Raw genomic sequence first — 20,578 nt, 5'->3', positions numbered from 1 at the left:
ATTTCTAGAAATGCTTAAGGCCTGGTTCACACCTTGTGTAGTGCTTTTCCAGAAACACTACAGTCTATTTAACATGGTTTCCTACGGAGCATTTTTAACCGTTGCATTTTTTAACCGTTGCATTTTTTAACCGTTGCATTTTTTAACCGTTGCATTTTTTAACCGTTGCATTTTTAACCGTTGCATTTTTAACCGTTGCATTTTTAACCGTTGCATTTTTAACCGTTGCATTTTTAACCGTTGCATTTTTAACCGTTGCATTTTTAACCGTTGCATTTTTAACCGTTGCATTTTTAACCGTTGCATTTTTAACCGTTGCATTTTTAACCGTTGCATTTTTAACCGTTGCATTTTTAACCGTTGCATTTTTAACCGTTGCATTTTTAACCGTTGCATTTTTAACCGTTGCATTTTTAACCGTTGCATTTTTAACCGTTGCATTTTTAACCGTTGCATTTTTAACCGTTGCATTTTTAACCGTTGCATTTTTAACCGTTGCATTTTTAACCGTTGCATTTTTAACCGTTGCATTTTTAACCGTTGCATTTTTAACCGTTGCATTTTTAACCGTTGCATTTTTAACCGTTGCATTTTTAACCGTTGCATTTTTAACCGTTGCATTTTTAACCGTTGCATTTTTAACCGTTGCATTTTTAACCGTTGCATTTTTAACCGTTGCATTTTTAACCGTTGCATTTTTAACCGTTGCATTTTTAACCGTTGCATTTTTAACCGTTGCATTTTTAACCGTTGCATTTTTAACCGTTGCATTTTTAACCGTTGCATTTTTAACCGTTGCATTTTTAACCGTTGCATTTTCTGCAAAGGTCATAGATTTTTTTTAAACGCAAAACAGTGCATTTGGTTCAATATAGATCGAACAAGAAGCTGCAGAAAAGCATGTAATTTTGTCACAATTTGCATTTATCTGCCCAACAAAAATTGGGCAAAAGGAAAAAAAAAAAAGCACTGCAGAAAATAATCAAAAGCTAACTGCATAAGTGTGAACTGATCCTTAAGCCGGATAACTTTGACACCCCACGGATTGCACGAGAAGAAAAAAGTCCGCTCCGGTCAGAGCTGCTGTACTAACCCATGTGAAGTTTAGCGATCTCCCCTGCTGAGCTGTTGTGCTCTGACAGGGGGATACCCCCCCAGAACACTTCGATCAGCGTGTTCCGTCACTGCCTGGACGTCATGATCGGGAGTCCAATGCTGGTTTTCCAGTATGCACGTCTGACAGAAGCTGACCGAACAGACCAGAGTGCCACACAGGCTGAACATTGGCCACTTTGTTACCACCTGTTGTCTCCCAACATTCGGCTCATGTGTACGAGGCTTTAGAAGGGTAAGCCAGAGGCAGTTTGTTTGGCTCATTCTAAAGCCCCATACACTGAGCCAAATGTCAGGAGACAACAGGCAGTACCAAAAAAAGTCTGGCCAGCTTCCGTCAGACATGCATGCTGGAAAACCAGCATTCCACTCCCAATCATGACGCTCAGCCAATGACAGAGCACGCTGATTGAAACCTAATCTAGTTCTATCTGAAAATTCCCACTTCCACCAGGCAGGCAATGTAGGGTCCCTTGATGTTGAAGGGTAGAAAAACCGCTTCAAAACACCATTGGTGGCAGAACAGCATTTGTTTTAATACTGAATCATCAATTTTATGACCTGGGCACACTACCCCTGCAGACTCCTCCCATCTCCCCACCCAAAGAGGCAGACTTACCCCAGACCCCCATATACCCCCCCCATGCCAACAACTGCAAAGTTATATACAAAGCAGAGGACACTGTAAAAAGGACTTTATTTTGCATAACGTATTTTATGTTTACGAACAAATTAACACAAAATAAAGTTTGGTGAACACAATCTGAAGTGACTGCAAAAAAAACATGAGCATTCTGGGACTTCCTGAGGGCACTGTGGGGGCAGCGAAGGACCAGGCACCAGCAATGGAGGTGGAAAGCACTACAAATATACACAATGGACAGTCCTTACTTCAGGACATCACATACTGGCCGGGGGAAGAACATTCCAGCAGCTTATGAATCCAGTCATGTGGGAATGCACGCCGTGCCAGGCAGACAGGGGCCGCATATCCGGCAACAATCTAGGGTTTACAGAGGGGAGCACAGGGATTAAATTACAGCCCCCACAACCCACAGGGGGCATACTGCAGTGCAAATTGACCAGGGGGCAGAGAAGGTTTAGCAGCCACTGTCCCTTTACACCCCCAGAAATGGGTATCATTTTTAGTCCAGAGTCCGAGTAGCAAGCTCCCTGGAAACATACAGATAAGGGGGCTGGGGGGAGGGTAAAGAGGGGCCGAATGTATTAATCCACTTCCTCCATGCGTGATGCATCTTCCTCGCCCTCCAGAGGGGGGATATCATCTGGTACAGCTGCAGTAGTTTCCTCAATTGCGGGTTCATCTTCATCAATACCTGTAAGGAATACAGCAGTGATTATGCAGAGTCAGACTTTGAAGTCTATTACCCACCATCCGGCTACACAAGTTCTGGCAAACCCCCCCCCCCCCCCCACAAAACTTTACTGGAAAATTGAGGTCTAATCACATCAAAAAGACCCAAATTCTAATACCTTTTTTAATAAATCTTACATAGCCAGAGGCAATTGGTACCAAGGCCAAAATGAGGCCCCTTCATAATGCTGCAATTGTCTGACAATACCAAGTAGAAGAAAACTCCCTCTTTAACTTGAACCTACAGACAAGACTAATAAAAGCTTAGCTGTAAGTACAGTGAATATCTCCTAAACTTGGTTTAGGATTTGCAGGATGCAGCTGGTGACGTCACTGGCACATAACCTCTAAAGCAGGGGTCTTCAAACAATGCCCCTCCAGTTCAGGAACTACAATTCCCATCATGCCTAGTCATATCTGTGAACAGCTTTAAAATGCCTCATGGGGTGTGTAGTTCTGCAACAGCTGGAGGGCCGTAGTTTGAGGATCCCTGCTCTAAAGGGACAGCATACCTGTGCCATAAGAGCTGTCAGGCTCCCGTGTGGGAGACATCGCAGCCCCGGCCATTTATACCAACCCGGAAGACAGACCAGGCGTAAATGGAAGCACTGGCGAGCCTTGACAGTGCTACACTGGAGGGCTCCGTGTATAGGCAAGTCTGTCAGTGTGCTAGTATGTGGCGCATATTCATACATTAGGATTTAAACCCGCACTGGGACTTTTTTCCCCACATTTTGCAGCGAATAACTACCACTTTAGACGTTTGCTTTCATTTACAGCAGCCTCTGCAAACTGAAACCAATTTCTCCAAATCCTTCAGCTTGCATGTGTTCACTTGGTCTGGGCTGATCACATGGTCAGCAGCCACTGATTGAACCGCTCCTGTCCACACTAATCAGGAACCAAAGAGAAGTCAGATTTGACAGGCAGCATCCTCAATGTTGTCAGGCGATTGCCACAGAGAACAGATTAAAGGACATTTTTTTTATGGTAAGTGTTTTTTCCATGCAAATGCATTATTTTTGTCTTTTGGAAGATGTAAAGCATTGCCCCTGCAATTAGCAAATCGCTGGTACCATGCAGGTCTCCTTCAGATGTGTCAGTATCTGTACATCCTATACAGGCAGGTACACTGGGGAGAAGAAATCAATAAACTACTACAGTGCTCCAGTGCTATGGTAGTTTGAGAACTACAAGCTGACAATCACAAAGGATGTTGGGCCTTGTAGTCCATTCACACAGCTGTGAATTAATGATGCGGCCGTGTGGGCAGGGCCAGTGATTTTAAAGAGTGACAACTAGTATGGGAAACTTCCTGTACTGCTGCCAAAGTGGGGGGATTTGGGGTAGCAGGCAGCCACTGCCGCATGGGAAAATATTACGTGTCCCAAGCAAAAAATGGGGGGCACATGTAACCAGTTCCCATAGGTGAACTTCTATAATGCCGTACTTGGCATTGCATAGTGGAACATGTACAGATTTGCAGGAAGGTTGATTGGCAGGGCAAAGCTGCACTGTGTCCATGGTACCAATCTAATGGGAAGGCAGGATTTGCAATAGACGTGTCCTATTCTGTTGCACATTTGCTTAAAAAAGTCCCTCATGTCAAATACAGGACCGTTTACTTACCCAGGCCTAGTTTGATCATTCTGTAGATTCTGTTGGAATGTGTCTGGGGGTCGTCCAGGGAGAAGCCGGATGAGAGAAGTGCAGTCTCAAAAAGCAGCACCACCAGATCCTTCACAGCCTTGTCATTTTTGTCAGCCTCGGCTTTCTGTCTCAGGGTCTCCACAATGGGGTGCTCAGGATTGATCTCCAGGTGTTTCTTGGCCATCATGTAGCCCATGGTGGAGTTATCCCGAAGAGCCTGGGCCTTCATGATACGCTCCATGTTAGCTGTCCAGCCATATGTGCTGGTGACAATGCAGCAAGGAGAGGACACAAGGCGGTTTGAAACGGTTACCTTGAGGAGAAAAGATTAAATTGGTGTTAATTGGGAAAGTAAGAAAGCAGCAGAACACTACAAGCTGTACCATCTAAAACTCACTCAGACAGTTGAAGTTCCCCTTAAGAGGTAAATTCTTCAGCTCACCTTTTCTACTTTTTTGTCCAAGATCTCTTTCATCAGTTTGCACAGACCCTCAAACTTGGTCTTGTTCTCCTCCATCTTTTTCTTCTCCTCGTCATCTTCAGGAAGCTCCAGACCCTCCTTGGTTACAGAGACCAGGGTCTTTCCATCAAACTCCTTTAGCTGCTGCACACAGTACTCATCGATTGGTTCTGTCATGTACACCACCTCAAAGCCGCGTTTCCTCACCCGCTCTACGAAGGCGGAGTTGGCCACTTGTTCCTTGCTCTCCCCTGCAGGACCCGGATGCACAAGTCAGTTTTCATACGCCCCCATCTTATTATCCCATCCTTCCCTCTCATCACCCCCAAGCCATCTTCCCACTACAGTAGGGTCATATCTCAATCTTACCACCCCCTATCCTCACATATCCCCCAATCCATCTTACCACCCCCTGGGTAATTTCTCCTTGCCCTCTTACCACCCTCATCTGCTCCCCCCTCAATCCTTTCATCTCGTCCCCCCAGTCAATCCTTGCTCATATCCCCCAATCCCCATCACCTCTTAGCCATCATCCCATCCAGTAGAAGTCTCACCAGTAATGTAGTAGATGCTCTTCTGAGTCTCCTTCATACGAGAGACATATTCTGAAAGGGAGGCCATCTCGTCTCCGGTCTGAGAGGTATGATACCTCAGGAGTTCAGACAGCTTCTTCCTGTTTGTAGAGTCTTCATGGATTCCCAGCTAGAGAGAAATATTTGTCAGACTAACCTGAACACACCCTGCCCTCCCCAGAGACAAATAAATGGCCTATTAGATAAACCTACAAGACATGCAACCATCGGGTCAGTGTACAGATTTACAGCCCATTCAGACTAGCGCATCATGCAAGTCACCTCCAGGTCGCCCCAAAGTAGTACAGGACCCTTTTTCCAAGTTGGGGCGACTTGTGTCACTCCTATTAGAACGGGTCCTGTACTAAATGGTGAGTGACCAACTGCGACTTGTCAGGCGACCAAGTTACGCTAGTCTAAATGGACTCTTAGTCTAAGGTTTTACACCCAAGCTCAAAAAAGTTTTGGCATTAACCACATGCCACCCAAGCAATTCTGGCATTTTGCCTCCTACACGTAAAAAAATTGCCAGATATTACTCAGAACCCCTACATTTTTTTTTTTTTAAAAAAGACCATAGGGAATAAAATGGCGGTCATTTGATATCCCCCCACATGGGTTTTAGGAAAACAAACATTTGCCCCAATTTAGTATGCGAAAGGTCATGCTGAGTAAATAGATACCCAACATGTCATGTTTTAAAATTGCGCCGAACTTCGGTACTTAAAATTTACAGGTTACCTGTTTTAGTGTTATTAGAGGAGCTCTAATGCTCGCAGGCTCAGGGCTGGAAAATGCCAGCGTCTCTCCCCAGGAAATGAGGTAGGCTCTACTTACTGCAGCTTCTAATGCATATTGGGGTTTATTTACTAAAACTGGTGCAGCTGTGCATAGTAATCAGCTTCTAACTTCAGCTTGCTCAATAAAACCTGGAAGCCGATTGGTTTCTACGCAGAGCTGGACCAGATTTTGCACTCTCCAGTTTTACTCAATCACCCCCATTGTGCGATGAAATCAGAGTAAGCAGTTTCAGTACAGGAGATGAGCCTGTACAACAAAAGCCACCATTTTCTGATGAGCAATAGTTTCCATTTATAAAGTAGAGATAAAGCATGTGCCTAGTAAGCACACTGGGGGGTCATAGCAGTCCATTTATGCCGCTGGGGTCATAGCAATCTATTTATGCCTCTAAACCACAAACACCCTTGTGCTCACCTTCAGGTTCTTGGAGAAAGCCTCGTAGAACTTCTTGTAGTTCTCCTTGTCCTCTGCCAGCTCAGAGAAGAGCTCCAGACATTTCTTAACAATGTTCTTACGAATGACCTTCAGGATTTTACTCTGTTGCAGCATCTCTCGGGAGATGTTCAGAGGGAGGTCCTCGGAGTCCACCACACCACGGATGAAGTCTGACCAAAAAAAAAAAAAAAAAAGGGTTAGTTAGGGTGTCATCTCCAGGATAAAAAAATTGAAGCATCCTCAGGAGGAACACTACATAACAGGCTTCAGAGTGTTAATCATGTGAAAATAGGGGGCAAGTCCAACTCTAACATTTAAACACAAATCTACTTAATCACCTCCCTTCCCAAGCCTATCCTGACACTTCACTCCTACATGTAAAATCTACATTGCTAGAAAATTACTTCGAACCAAACATTTTATTTTAGTAGAGACCCTATAGAATAAAATGTGTTGCAATTTTGAATGTCACATGGCATTTGCACAGCGTTTTGTCAAACGCAATAAAAAAACCATGAAAAGTAAATGTAGCCCATTTTTTTGTATGTGTGAATGATGTTACATTGAGTAAATAGATACCCAACATGTCACGCTTTAAAGTTGCATCTGCCCATGGAATGGCAGCAAACTACGGTGCTTACAGTCCTCCATAGGCAATGTTTAATCGCCTTTACAGGTTACCAGTTGAGTTGCACAGGAGGTCTGGTGCTAGAATGGTCATAAACGTCAGAGCAAGAGCAATACCTCACCATGTGTGGTGTGATCACTGTTTACAATGCATTTGTGCGCAAGCATGGTGGCACAATAATTTTTAAATTTTTGTACAAACTTTATCACAAGGGATGAACAAAATCACTTGTGATAGTTGGGGCACGACATGTCCTCTTTATGGAAAGATTTTGGGGGGGGGGTCTAGTCAACTTCAAATCTCAACTCTGGTCCCCCATGCAGCCGATTGGACCAAGATCAGTTAAACTGGCTGCTGCACTGGCAGCCAGGTAAACAAAGGGGCGGAACCGGAAGTGACGAATACGCAAGCTAAAGAGGTTTCCTATTGCAGTGGTGGAGTGGCTAGCACTTTCACCTAGCAGCAAGAGTGTCGCTGGTTTGAATCCCAACCACGACACTAACCTTCCTTCTGCAGCCCTTTTGCGTGCATTAGATTTGAATGGACCCACACCAAAAGCACAAGCTTTCAATTTGATTTTTTTTTGCCAATAGGAAAGCATGACAGTTCCATTCATGTAGTGAGACTTTACACTTGGCACACTCAAGTAGCATTCAATCGCATCAAAGTAGTGCAAGAACCTCTGTCCAAAGTTGTGGGTTAGAGCACCAACACTAACCAACATTTAACCCCACCATGTGACTTTGGACACAGGATCCTGCACTAGGATGTGATTTTGATGCTACATGTGTGCCAGAGCATGTAGAGTATGACTACATGATCAGAACTGTCAAACTTTCCCATTAGCAGGAAAAAAAAAAAAAAAGTAAATATTCATCAACTACCATCTGCAGAGAAGTGAACCTAGCCTTAGATTACCAAGTTATTTTGTTTAGGGACAAGTTTCCAGGAACTGAGCATTATCTGTTCTAATCTAAGGACCTGCTATGGCAAGACATTGCAATGATTGGACACTTACTCAGGTACTCTGGGATCAGCTCGTCACAGCTGTCCATGATGAACACTCTTCGCACATAGAGCTTGATGTTGTTCTTTTTCTTCTTGTTCTCAAACAGGTCAAAAGGAGCGCGGCGAGGGATGAAAAGAAGAGCGCGGAATTCCAACTGACCCTCCACAGAGAAGTGCTGAAAGAATTTAAGTGCAGGATGATTAGGGTGGCACACTTTGGGGCATGGATTTGTGCGGTACCCATGCTTCAATCAACCCTCCACATAGATGTACACAGCAAAACCAAACACTCACCTTGACAGCCAGATGGTCCTCCCAGTCGTTTGTCAGACTCTTGTAGAATTCTCCATACTCTTCCTGGCTGATGTCATCTGGATTGCGAGTCCAGATTGGTTTGGTCTTGTTCAATTCCTCCTGGTCAATGTATTTCTCCTTGATCTTCTTGGTCTTTTTCTTTTTGTCCTTTGCCTCCTCTTCCTCATCAGAGCCCACATCCTCTATCTTGGGTTTGTCTTCACCGGCTTCCTCATCTTTTTTCTCCTCTTCCTTCTCCTCCTCAGCCTCATCGTCACTTATTTCCTTGTCCCTTTCCTTCTCCAGCTGCCAGGAAGAAGAGAAGCCATCAGTATAGAGATACAGAGTCTAAGAACGCCTTCATTGGAGCAGAAAAATATACACACAAGCCAAACACCATTCAGATGTTTGCAGAAAAAGGATAATTCTCCGACAGGCAACACTGCACTACTTACTCCAGGGGTCTCCAAACCCCAAAGGCCACAGACCCATGGCAGTCTGTAGATGACCAGGCCGCATGGCAGGAGGTGAGTGGAGACCACGGTCCTGACTGGACTATCACACCATGGTGGCCACTCACCTCATGCTGTGTCACTTACCTGTGTCCTCTCCTGCCAGACCACCGATGTTATAACAGAGCAGGGGGGTCTTTTCATATAAACAAGCTAGTAATCACCCGCTTGTTACATTTTAAAGCGGAAGTAAACCCATTGAAAACAAACCAAACGAATCCCTTCCATTCCCAGCATGTGCCAGGAATGTAGATGTCACATTGGTTGTGCTCTCAACCAAACTGTCAAACCATCCAATGGCTGGTGTCATAGCTGATCATATGTGCAGCATCATGGCAGTTGAAGATTAAACAGAGGCCAAGATGGCAGCTTCCTTGGCTGAAAATAGGAGGGTTTACTTCCACTTTAAGTTTGGCATCTACCCCCTGCCCTGATGATAGGACGACATCGGTTGGGCAGGAGATGACAGACTGATGACATTGGTTGGGCAGGAGAGGAGACAGACTGATAACTGCCTCTGCCCTGCGAAAGGTAGGACTGCAGGGGACACAGATTTACAGGGGTCATTGTGAGGGTTAGACAGGAAAAGGGGGGCCATGACAGCAAGGGGCACTGATTGGGGGCTGTGATTGCCAGGGTGCTGTAATGTAAAGAGGCACTTACCTAAAGGTCACTGCACTGTAATCATTACAGTGCAGTCCCAGTTACATTAATTTAAAGGGACTCCACTGTAAAGGGGTGCTGACTATCACCCCCCCGGTCCCTGCAAAAGTTGGCTGCCACTAAACTGGTCCCAAAAAGGTTGGGAACTGCCGACTTACTGAACATGGCATACTCCCATTCCTAAAAGGATCGCACAAGTTTCAGATAGAGTGACGAATTGGAACAAGTTAAATAGTCACTGCTACTTAACAGAGGTTCCTTCATGCTAGTTAATACTGAGGCTCATCTATCCAGATGTACACTTTACTACAAGCCCCTCAAATCCTGCACACCCCATCTGATGGGTATCCAGTCATCTTCCTGGTTTTATGCTGCTAGCCCCCTGATGCTATGCCAGACAGCTGAAGTGATGTTTTTCACTTTATATATACTGTCAGTGTTGGTTGATCCTGCAAGAGTTCAGAAGCTATGACACTGAAACCTACTAAAAGTTTTTTTTTTTAATTTAGTGAAAAATCTGCTTCAACGCCATTGGGCAGATACCCAATCACTTCCTGTATGATCTATAGCCCTGGTCCTCAGGGCCCACTAACAGGCCAGGTTTGCAAGATAACTGAAATACATCCCAAGTGATATAATTTGCTGCTCAGTGATTGCAGTATTCTAGTCTGCATCGCCCCAAGGTAATACCTAAAATCTGGCCTGTTAGTGGGCCCTGAGGACCAGGGTTGAGGACCACTGATCTATAGGACAGAAAGATGGCCAATGTTCCAATTTAGACTGTGGAAGAACTGCACCTCTTTAGCAAGAGCTACTTGGCATCATAGGCCTTTCATTGAGCAACATACAACTCGTACGAGGGCAAACAGCAGTGTCCTATGCCAAGCTTACACCATATAAACCTTCCTACACAGACGCAAGCGCCTGCTGAAATCACCGCCAACTACTGACATAAACCCCCTCCACCCACCTTTGCTTCTGCCAATGTACACTGCCATAACATGTAGTGCCGACAGTTCTGAGGATTGTTGTAAAGTAGCAGAGAACATTTGGAGAGCCCAAAAGAAACCCTAGGGGACAACATGGGCAAGGGAGAGTGAGCGCCTACATCTACAAATTTGTCTGCAGGTTACTTTAAGGGGCTAAAAGGTATTTGCACCTTCTATAAGAGCCTCAACCAGGGTTCTGTTGGAACATTAGGGTTCCTTCAGTCAGGATGCTAGAGTTTTAGTAATTTCTGCCTTGCTGATTACAAAAGCTACTACAACGATCATTTATGGGGTTGATTTGCTAAAGGAATATGTACTGTGCACTCTGCAAGTAAAGTTATTCCAGAGCTTAGGAAATGAGGTGAAAAGCTTTTGTATTTTTTCCTTGCATGCGATTGGGTATTTGCATTTTTCCATGCATGTGATGGAAGTCAGCAGAGCTTCCCCTCATTTACTAAGCTCTGGAGCAATGGCACTTACATAAAGCACAGCCCATTTGCCTTTAGTATATCAACCTCTGTGTTGTGAGCTCTAGAATAGTTAGCAGGTGTTCAGAAACTGAACAGTCATTTCAAGGGTTCCTCCAAGTGAAGATGTGGAAAGACTGTTCTATACTAGGAATGTGGCCCATTTCAATTTTTGTAAAAAAACATTTTCCAGGAAAACTGCTTGTATGCAACCCTATACTAGCCGAGTGGAAGTGGAATCCTAATTGAGAAGGGAACACTTACATAGAGTGTGATGGGATATCCAATGAACTGAGAGTGTTTCTTCACCACCTCCTTCACTCTCTTCTCCTCCAGGTACTCAGTTTGGTCCTCTTTCAGGTGCAGGATGACTCTGGTGCCACGGCCAATGGGTTCAGCTGGGACAGGAAAGAGGCAGGTTGTTGACAAGCCATTTTTCAACAGGGCAAGGTAAAGAGAACGAGCATGTGGTGGTGTGATGCCAAGGCTAACATGCAGTTGCAATACTAGTTATGGGTTCCCCAATACACAAGTTGAGCATCCAACACCCCGCCACTATCCTGCAAACAGTCTGGACCAGAGACACTGTCCCATTGTGCATTCAGGGCAGACTGACTATTGGATAATACCTCACACCCCTACCCCCAATTCTCACTACCTTCTCCCTGTTAGGAGTCCCATCTTGGGTAAGCTCTAGTGTTAGATTTTGTTAAGGCCTACATAGGTGACCACCCCCATCATCCCCCCCATCATGTCCACTACAGCTACATTTAAAATTAGTACGAGTTTTATTTTTTAGCGTTATCCTATTCCGTGAGCTGCCAATATACAAAAATCTTTCCAGCTCCCGAGAAGTGCACCCTGTTCAGTCAAGGTAAATCTACTCTGGATTCTCATGCTGACAATCTTGTTGGGATCCACCTTTCCTGCTCTTCTGTTTGATGTCGGGTCTCTGGGCTGTCTGCTCGCCCCCTCCCACACAGCTGCCTGCTATACTGAAGTTCTAACCTGTAAAGTCCCAGATAAAAATGGCTGTGCAGCATAGCAGTGTGCAGATAGAGGCTCTGCAAGTCCGGCCATACATGGGTTTGAATTTCAGCTGGTTCTCCATGGTTTGAATCTTAGCCAGTCCAGAAAGAACTGGCCAATCTTAATGGACCGGCTGAATGTACCAAGCGAAGCAATCAACTTGGGTACAACCAGCCTGCCGGATTCACTAGCAATCATCGATCGCAGCTGCTAGCAATTTTCAGTCTTATCCCGGAGGGAACAGCTTCCCGCACCCACCTCTACCAAGAGCAGGCAGACAATTGCTTGGCAGGAGGGGTTCCCCCATCAGCACTATAGGTGTTGATTGGGAAATCACGCAAATTTCTTTCCTGCAACAGCCCTCCTAGATCCAACCATGTCTACACCACTTCTGTATTTTCCATTATGCATAGGAATGGCAGTGCCCATTCAGTAGGCACAGCATGGTGATGGATTGCTGAAGTTGAAACCACCCCCTAAAAAAAAAAAAAAAAAAAAAAAAAAAAAAAAAAAAAAAAGCAGGATCATGGTAATTTAGCCTATCCCATACTTTAACCTTGGACTCTAAAGGCCATAAAAGTCATGTTTTGAGTTCCTCAGGGAATAAAGGTCCATTCACACTAGCGCAACTTGTCAGACGACTTGGTGGCCTGACAAGTCGCGGTCGATCGCTCGCCATAGAGTAGTACAGGACCCGTTCTAATAGGAGCGACACAAGTCGCTCCGACTTAGAAAAAGGGTCCTGTACTACTTTGGGGCGACCTGGAGGCGACTTGCATTGACTTCAATTATATGAAGTCCGTGCAAGTTGCGGTGCACACAGGTCGCCCCAGCAAGTCGTGTCGCCCCCGTCTGAATGGGCTCTAAAAGTCTTGTTTTGAGTTCCTTATTCCGAGCAATAAGAGGAGCAACAGTTCCACTAAAAAGTGACTCCCTACAGGTTTTAAAAAATTCACCCAAATACTTTGACAGAACCAATGGCAAAGCTACTTACTGTGGTCAACCTTAACAGTGAAGGATCCACCGGCAGAGGATTCCCAGGCGTACTGCTCATCGTCATTGTGTTTAGTGATCACCACAACCTTTTCTGCCACCAGGTATGCAGAGTAGAAACCAACACCGAACTGGCCAATCATGGAGATGTCTGCTCCAGCCTACAGGAAGGATAAAGATGTGGTTTGTATAGAGATCACACTCAGGGATAATCATGATAAGTCAACCAAAGTTATTCCCATTACCTGCAGGGCCTCCATAAAGGCCTTGGTGCCAGACTTGGCGATGGTTCCCAGGTTGTTAATGAGGTCAGCCTTTGTCATTCCAATGCCTGTATCCACCAAGGTCAGGGTACGCTCATGACGGTTGGGGATAACGTCGATTTTAAGCTCCTTTCCGCTGTCCAGCTTGGAGGGGTCTGTAAGGCTCTCATAGCGAATCTTGTCCAGAGCCTGAAACAAAGCAATGGTCATTAATGACATGGCCACTCAACACACTGAAGTGGTAGATCCCCCCCCCCCCCACACAATGAGAGGCAGACTTACATCAGAGGCATTGGAGATCAGCTCTCGCAGGAAGATTTCTTTGTTGGAGTAGAAGGTGTTTATGATTAAGGACATAAGCTGAGCAATCTCAGCCTGGAATGCAAAGGTCTCCACATCCTCCTCGCCATGATGGACCTCTTCTGGCATCTGTGGAAAAAGATACAGGATTCTATTATCACACTGGAAACGAGTCACCAACTCCCGGATACAACTGATAAAGTGCAACCCAGACCAAGCCGACTATTTTTAGTACAAGAAAGCAACAGTCGGAACAGAAACATTCTACACATTCCACCAACAGCCAATCTGATCTTGTACTAGAATCTGGAGTCACATTCCTACCAACTGTCATTTCACCAACAGCTCCATGGCCATCTCCAGTTAATCTTCTATATCAGTTGATGGGCCAGTAAAAGCTTATGGGAAGAGACTGAGCTGGTGGCAATAAGGTTTTGGGCAGGGAGGGAGACTACTACAAAAAGCCATGGGAGTGAGATGGACATGTATCTGGGATGGAAGCCTAGGGATGACCAAGTCCATGGTGGTGGCATCCGTTTTGGATCTGTGGTCAGCATCCGTCCATCCCTACCAAGAGGGCCGGTCCAGAGAAAACGGGTACTGGTACCTTACATCATTAAACTGACTTCACAATATAAAGGACTTCTGACTTCCCAATTAAATCCAGTGCATGAGCACAGAAGCCAGGCAGCTGGAATTTTCAATGGACGGTCAGCCACAACATCCAAATTACTTTGCTGAGTCACTGAGGAACAACATGGCTGCCCCAAAACCCGCATCTTCAAGATGAAGTCATCAAGTCACTCCTCCTGTTTCCATGCCGACAAGTCCGCTTTCAGTGAAGGGTTTGTACAGGTCTCGCTGCAGGAGACAGGTGTAAGCCGTGTCTGGATAATCATTGTTCTCCGATCCAGGCCATCTGCTCTGCACAGCTGCCATTGTTTGGAGATCTGTGAGGAAAGCTGCAGGGGGGCTCAGTGACAAGAGGATGCGACTGCAATGATGGACGGGAGTCCGAGATGAAGGGTGCAGCATCATAAGAGGATGGGGGCAGGGCGGGATACAATGAAGGTGTAGAGGATGACGCAGGGGGAGGCGAGATTGCTGGGTACTTCGCACATCGCATGACATCCGTATAGGTCTCTGCGGCAGGACATCTGCATGCATATCTGCTCCCCTGCATCTTCTCACCCATGGCACATCGCTGTTCCCTGCATCACCCATGGGCGCCCCAACCCACTGTGTCCCTCTGTGCGTCATCAACACCTCTCATCCACTGCATCCCTCTGCTCACCCCAACCTGAGCTTCTTTCCACAGCATCCCTCTGCTCACCCCAACCTGAGCTTCTTTCCACAGCATCCCTCTGCTCACCCCAACCTGAGCTTCTTTCCACAGCATCCCTCTGCTCACCCCAACCTGAGCTTCTTTCCACTGCATCCCTCTGCTCACCCCAACCTGAGCTTCTTTCCACTGCATCCCTCTGCTCACCCCAACCTGAGCTTCTTTCCACAGCATCCCTCTGCTCACCCCAACCTGAGCTTCTTTCCACAGCCGCCCTCTGCTCACCCCAACCTGAGCTTCTTTCCACTGCATCCCTCTGCTCACCCCAACCTGAGCTTCTTTCCACTGCATCCCTCTGCTCACCCCTGACCGGCACCATCTTCCCCACAGCACCATTCTGCTTCTTAGTCACCAATTGCTGCCCCCAACCCACTGTGTCCCTCTGCTCACCCCAACCTGCACATCTTTCCCACAGCTTCCCTCTGCTCACCCACAGCACCATTCTGATCCTCACGTCACCAATTGCTGCCCAAACCCACTGCCTGCACATCTTGCCCACAGCTTCCCTCTGCTTGCCACTGACCCACACATCTCACCCAGAGCCATTCTGCTCCTATCACCAATCGCGGCCCCCAACCCAGTTTCCCTTTGTCCTATGTCACTACGGCCGCCCAAACCCAACGGTTTTGCCCACAGCATCCCTCTACTCCTTATGTCACTCAAAGCCACCCAATGTGTCCCTCAGATCACCCCAACCCACATATTCCCTCTGCTCCCTACGTCACAACTGGCAACCCAATGGTTTTACCCACAGAGCCCACCCCCTTTTACTTATGTCACCCAAGGCCACCCCAAACCACATATTCCCTCTGCTCCGTACATCACAACAGGCAACCCAATGGTTTTGCCCACAGAGCCCCTCTGCTCCTTTTATGTCACCCAAGGCCACCCCAACCCACATATCCCCTCTGCTCCCTACGTCATGCCGGCCAACCTAACCCGCAGGTCATGCCTACAACATCCCTCTGCTCCTTACATCACCCATGGCCACCCCTATCAATGGCATCCTTCTGTTCACTCCAACCTGCAGGTCGGAGGTGTTCATAGCATCCTGCCTACATCACAGTCAACCCACACCTTCCCTCTGCTCCCTATATCACTATGGCAACCCCCAACCCAAGGTGTCCCACTCACCCCTAAACCCCAGCATCCCTCTGCTCCCTATATCACTATGGCCACCACCAACCCAAGGTGTCCCACTCACCCCTAACCCACAGCATCCCTCTGCTCCCTATATCACTATGGCAACCCAAGGTGTCCCACTCACCCCTAACCCCCAGCATCCCTCTGCTCCCTATATCACTATGGCCACCCCAAGGTGTCCCACTTGCCCCTCACCCCCAGCGTCCCTCTGCTCCCTATATCACTATGGCCACCCCCAACCCAAGGTGTCCCACTCACCCCCAGCATCCCTCTGCTCCCTATATCACTATGGCAACCCCAGCCCAAGGTGTCCCACTCACCTTCAACCCCCAGCATCCCTCTGCCTGCCCCACACATCTCTGGTTCCTCCATCACCAGTGGTCTGTCCCACAAAGTCCCTTGGCCACCAGAAGCCTCAAACATAGCATAGCATGGTACCACCCCCAACCTCATCACTGACCCCATACCTCACCCTCAGCACCAACTCAAATGTTTGGCTTCCCCTTTAAATATTCTCAGTCACCAAATTCATAGTTTGTCTAAAACCAGAACCCAACCAACCACCACCGCAGAGCGAACCACCTACAAATAAGACGGGTGGAAATATCAATGCCGACTTCCATCATCGACCACCACCTGAGAATTTCTATAACTGATCAGTAACCAGCCAATCAGAGGGGACATACTAAAAGGAATGACAGAAAGGAATGCCCATAGACTTTAACATGAAGATGGAATGCCCATAGAGAATGGAACAAAATGGAATGCCCATAGACAATGGTAAAAAAATTTTCAATTAGCAACAGAACCTTGAAATTTTTTTACCATTATCGTCTATGGGCATTCCATTTTGTTCCATTATTGTCTATGGGCATTCCATCTTCATGTTAAAGTCTATGGGCATTCTTTTTAGTATGTCCCAATCAGAGGCTTGGTAACAGTGGAGGGCCAGTGGCCTCCATAAGTACTGAACCCCACCCACTCCCCCAGGCTTTGCCCCTTATTGGCCCCCTTTCCCCTGAGGGAGGGTCACTCATCGGTTACCCCTAGAAACCAGAAGGATGCTGCTGACTGGTTGCTAGGGGTAACCGCCAATCCCCCCACAGAGAGCTGAGTCACACGGAATGACGTCACTGCACAACATGGCGGCCGCCCAGCACGTGCCCCCCCTCCTCCGCCGCTTCCAGAACCTTCCATCACCCCCAAGCATTCTCTACACCTCTCTCCCCCCTCAGAGGAGCCCCCCTCCTCCTTCCACAGGCCGGTCTCGTATGGTAGTTTGGCCGCTGAGGGCGCCGTACCTTGTTAGCTGGAAACTGCGAGTCACTGACGGACAGACCGACTGAATGAATGAAGAGGCCGCAGTACGGAGCCGGCGCCTTATATATCCCGGGCGGAGCACTTCGCGGCGTATCCCTCCGCCTTCCCTCACACGCATTACACAGGGGGAAAGGGGCGGGGACTAGATCAACAGTCGGCTCTACATCACTCCGCCCCCTCACAGGCACTACAATGCAGGGAAAGGGGATCGGCGCTTCTTAAGAGCCCGCCCCCAACTGGTCGTCATACACAGGGGCGGAGCTCAGTGGTGAGAGTTTCCCGCCCTTTACTTCCTGTATAGAGCGGGAATAATAACCGCGTCGGTCATACACAGGGGCGGAGCGCAGTGGGAATACTCCGCCCCCATACGCCCAATTGGTGCTTCTCCGCCCCTTACAAGCTGGCCAGTGTCAAAGAAGACCCCGCCCCATAGCCATTACAATAACGAATAAAGGGCGGAGTTTGCCGTTCTGACGTTTTAGAGAGAGGCGGAGCTCTCTCCGGTGACCCCCCCCCCCAGTCATAGTCTCTGGTGACCCCCGTCATGGTCTCTCTGGTGACCCCCCCAGTCATAGTTTCCGGTGACCCCCCCAGTCATAGTCTCCGGTGACCCCCCCAGTCATAGTTTCCGGTGACCCCCCCCCCAGTCATAGTCTCCGATGACCCCCCCAGTCATAGTCTCCGGTGACCCCCCCCCCCAGTCATAGTCTCCGGTGACCCCCCAGTCATAGTCTCCGGTGACCCCCCCCAGTCATAGTCTCCGGTGACCCCCCCCCAGTCATAGTCTCCGGTGACCCCCCAGTCATAGTCTCCGGTGACCCCCCCAGTCATAGTCTCCGATGACCCCCCCAGTCATAGTCTCCGATGACCCCCCAGTCATAGTCTCCGATGACCCCCCCAGTCATAGTCTCCGGTGACCCCCCAGTCATAGTCTCCGGTGACCCCCCCCAGTCATAGTCTCCGGTGACCCCCCAGTCATAGTCTCCGATGACCCCCCCAGTCATAGTCTCCTGTGACCCCCCCAGTCATAGTTTCCGGTGACCCCCCAGTCATAGTCTTTGGTGACCCCCCCCAGTCATAGTCTCCGATGACCCCCCCAGTCATAGTTTCCGGTGACCCCCCCAGTCATAGTCTCCGGTGACCCCCCCAGTCATAGTCTCCGGTGACCCCCCAGTCATAGTCTCCGATGACCCCCCCAGTCATAGTTTCCGGTGACCCCCCCAGTCATAGTCTCCGGTGACCCCCCCCCAGTCATAGTCTCCGGTGACCCCCCCCAGTCATAGTCTCCGGTGACCCCCCAGTCATAGTCTCCGGTGACCCCCCCCCAGTCATAGTCTCCGGTGACCCCCCCCAGTCATAGTCTCTGGTGACCCCCATCATGGTCTCTCTGGTGACCCCCCCAGTCATAGTCTCCGGTGACCCCCCCCAGTCATAGTTTCCGGTGACCCCCCAGTCATAGTCTCCGGTGACCCCCCAGTCATAGTCTCCGATGACCCCCCCAGTCATAGTCTCCGGTGACCCCCCCAGTCATAGTTTCCGGTGACCCCTCCAGTCATAGTCTCCGGTGACCCCCCCCAGTCATAGTCTCCGGTGACCCCCCCAGTCATAGTCTCCAGTGACCCCCCCCAGTCATAGTCTCCGGTGACCCCCCCCCAGTCATAGTCTCCGGTGACCCCCCAGTCATAGTCTCCGGTGACCCCCCCAGTCATAGTCTCCGGTGACCCCCCCCAGTCATAGTCTCCGATGACCCCCCCAGTCATAGTCTCCGGTGACCCCCCAGTCATAGTCTCCGGTGACCCCCCCAGTCATAGTCTCCGGTGACCCCCCCCAGTCATAGTCTCCGATGACCCCCCCAGTCATAGTCTCCGGTGACCCCCCAGTCATAGTCTCCGGTGACCCCCCCCAGTCATAGTCTCCGGTGACCCCCCAGTCATAGTCTCCGATGACCCCCCCAGTCATAGTCTCCGGTGACCCCCCCCAGTCATAGTCTCCTGTGACCCCCCCAGTCATAGTTTCCGGTGACCCCCCAGTCATAGTCTTTGGTGACCCCCCCAGTCATAGTCTCCGATGACCCCCCCAGTCATAGTTTCCGGTGACCCCCCCAGTCATAGTCTCCGGTGACCCCCCCCCAGTCATAGTCTCCGGTGACCCCCCCCAGTCATAGTCTCCGGTGACCCCCCAGTCATAGTCTCCGGTGACCCCCCCCCAGTCATAGTCTCCGGTGACCCCCCCCAGTCATAGTCTCTGGTGACCCCCATCATGGTCTCTCTGGTGACCCCCCCAGTCATAGTCTCCGGTGACCCCCCCCAGTCATAGTTTCCGGTGACCCCCCAGTCATAGTCTCCGGTGACCCCCCAGTCATAGTCTCCGATGACCCCCCCAGTCATAGTCTCCGGTGACCCCCCCAGTCATAGTTTCCGGTGACCCCTCCAGTCATAGTCTCCGGTGACCCCCCCCAGTCATAGTCTCCGGTGACCCCCCCAGTCATAGTCTCCAGTGACCCCCCCCAGTCATAGTCTCCGGTGACCCCCCCCCAGTCATAGTCTCCGGTGACCCCCCAGTCATAGTCTCCGGTGACCCCCCCAGTCATAGTCTCCGGTGACCCCCCCCAGTCATAGTCTCCGATGACCCCCCCAGTCATAGTCTCCGGTGACCCCCCAGTCATAGTCTCCGGTGACCCCCCCAGTCATAGTCTCCGGTGACCCCCCCCAGTCATAGTCTCCGATGACCCCCCCAGTCATAGTCTCCGGTGACCCCCCAGTCATAGTCTCCGGTGACCCCCCCCAGTCATAGTCTCCGGTGACCCCCCAGTCATAGTCTCCGATGACCCCCCCAGTCATAGTCTCCGGTGACCCCCCCCAGTCATAGTCTCCTGTGACCCCCCCAGTCATAGTTTCCGGTGACCCCCCAGTCATAGTCTTTGGTGACCCCCCCCAGTCATAGTCTCCGATGACCCCCCCAGTCATAGTTTCCGGTGACCCCCCCAGTCATAGTCTCCGGTGACCCCCCCAGTCATAGTCTCCGGTGACCCCCCAGTCATAGTCTCCGATGACCCCCCCAGTCATAGTTTCCGGTGACCCCCCCAGTCATAGTCTCCGGTGACCCCCCCCCAGTCATAGTCTCCGGTGACCCCCCCCAGTCATAGTCTCCGGTGACCCCCCAGTCATAGTCTCCGGTGACCCCCCCCCAGTCATAGTCTCCGGTGACCCCCCCCAGTCATA

The 20,578-nt window shown here is 49.2% G+C and overlaps 1 protein-coding gene across 1 annotated transcript; it reads right to left on the bottom strand.

Annotated features, from left to right (window-relative positions):
- Window positions 1–1,793: 1,793 nt before the first annotated feature.
- Window positions 1,794–17,454, bottom strand: HSP90AB1 (heat shock protein 90 alpha family class B member 1). The gene is made up of 12 exons (XM_082249150.1): window positions 17,339–17,454; window positions 13,535–13,681; window positions 13,235–13,441; window positions 12,991–13,150; window positions 11,232–11,365; window positions 8,337–8,642; window positions 8,053–8,218; window positions 6,386–6,576; window positions 5,153–5,300; window positions 4,581–4,849; window positions 4,118–4,451; window positions 1,794–2,450 (listed from the first exon to the last, which is right to left on the bottom strand). Exons 2-12 carry the CDS (start codon window positions 13,679–13,681, stop codon window positions 2,341–2,343), a joined length of 2,172 nt encoding a protein of 723 aa, XP_082105276.1. The 5' UTR covers window positions 17,339–17,454; the 3' UTR covers window positions 1,794–2,340.
- Window positions 17,455–20,578: the final 3,124 nt, after the last annotated feature.

This window comes from Pelophylax lessonae (assembly GCF_965119305.1).
Source record: "Pelophylax lessonae genome assembly, chromosome: 3".
Lineage (NCBI taxonomy): Eukaryota > Metazoa > Chordata > Amphibia > Anura > Ranidae > Pelophylax > Pelophylax lessonae.
The sequence above is the reverse complement of the archived record's forward strand: the minus strand, read 5'-3'. Positions and strand labels throughout refer to the sequence as shown.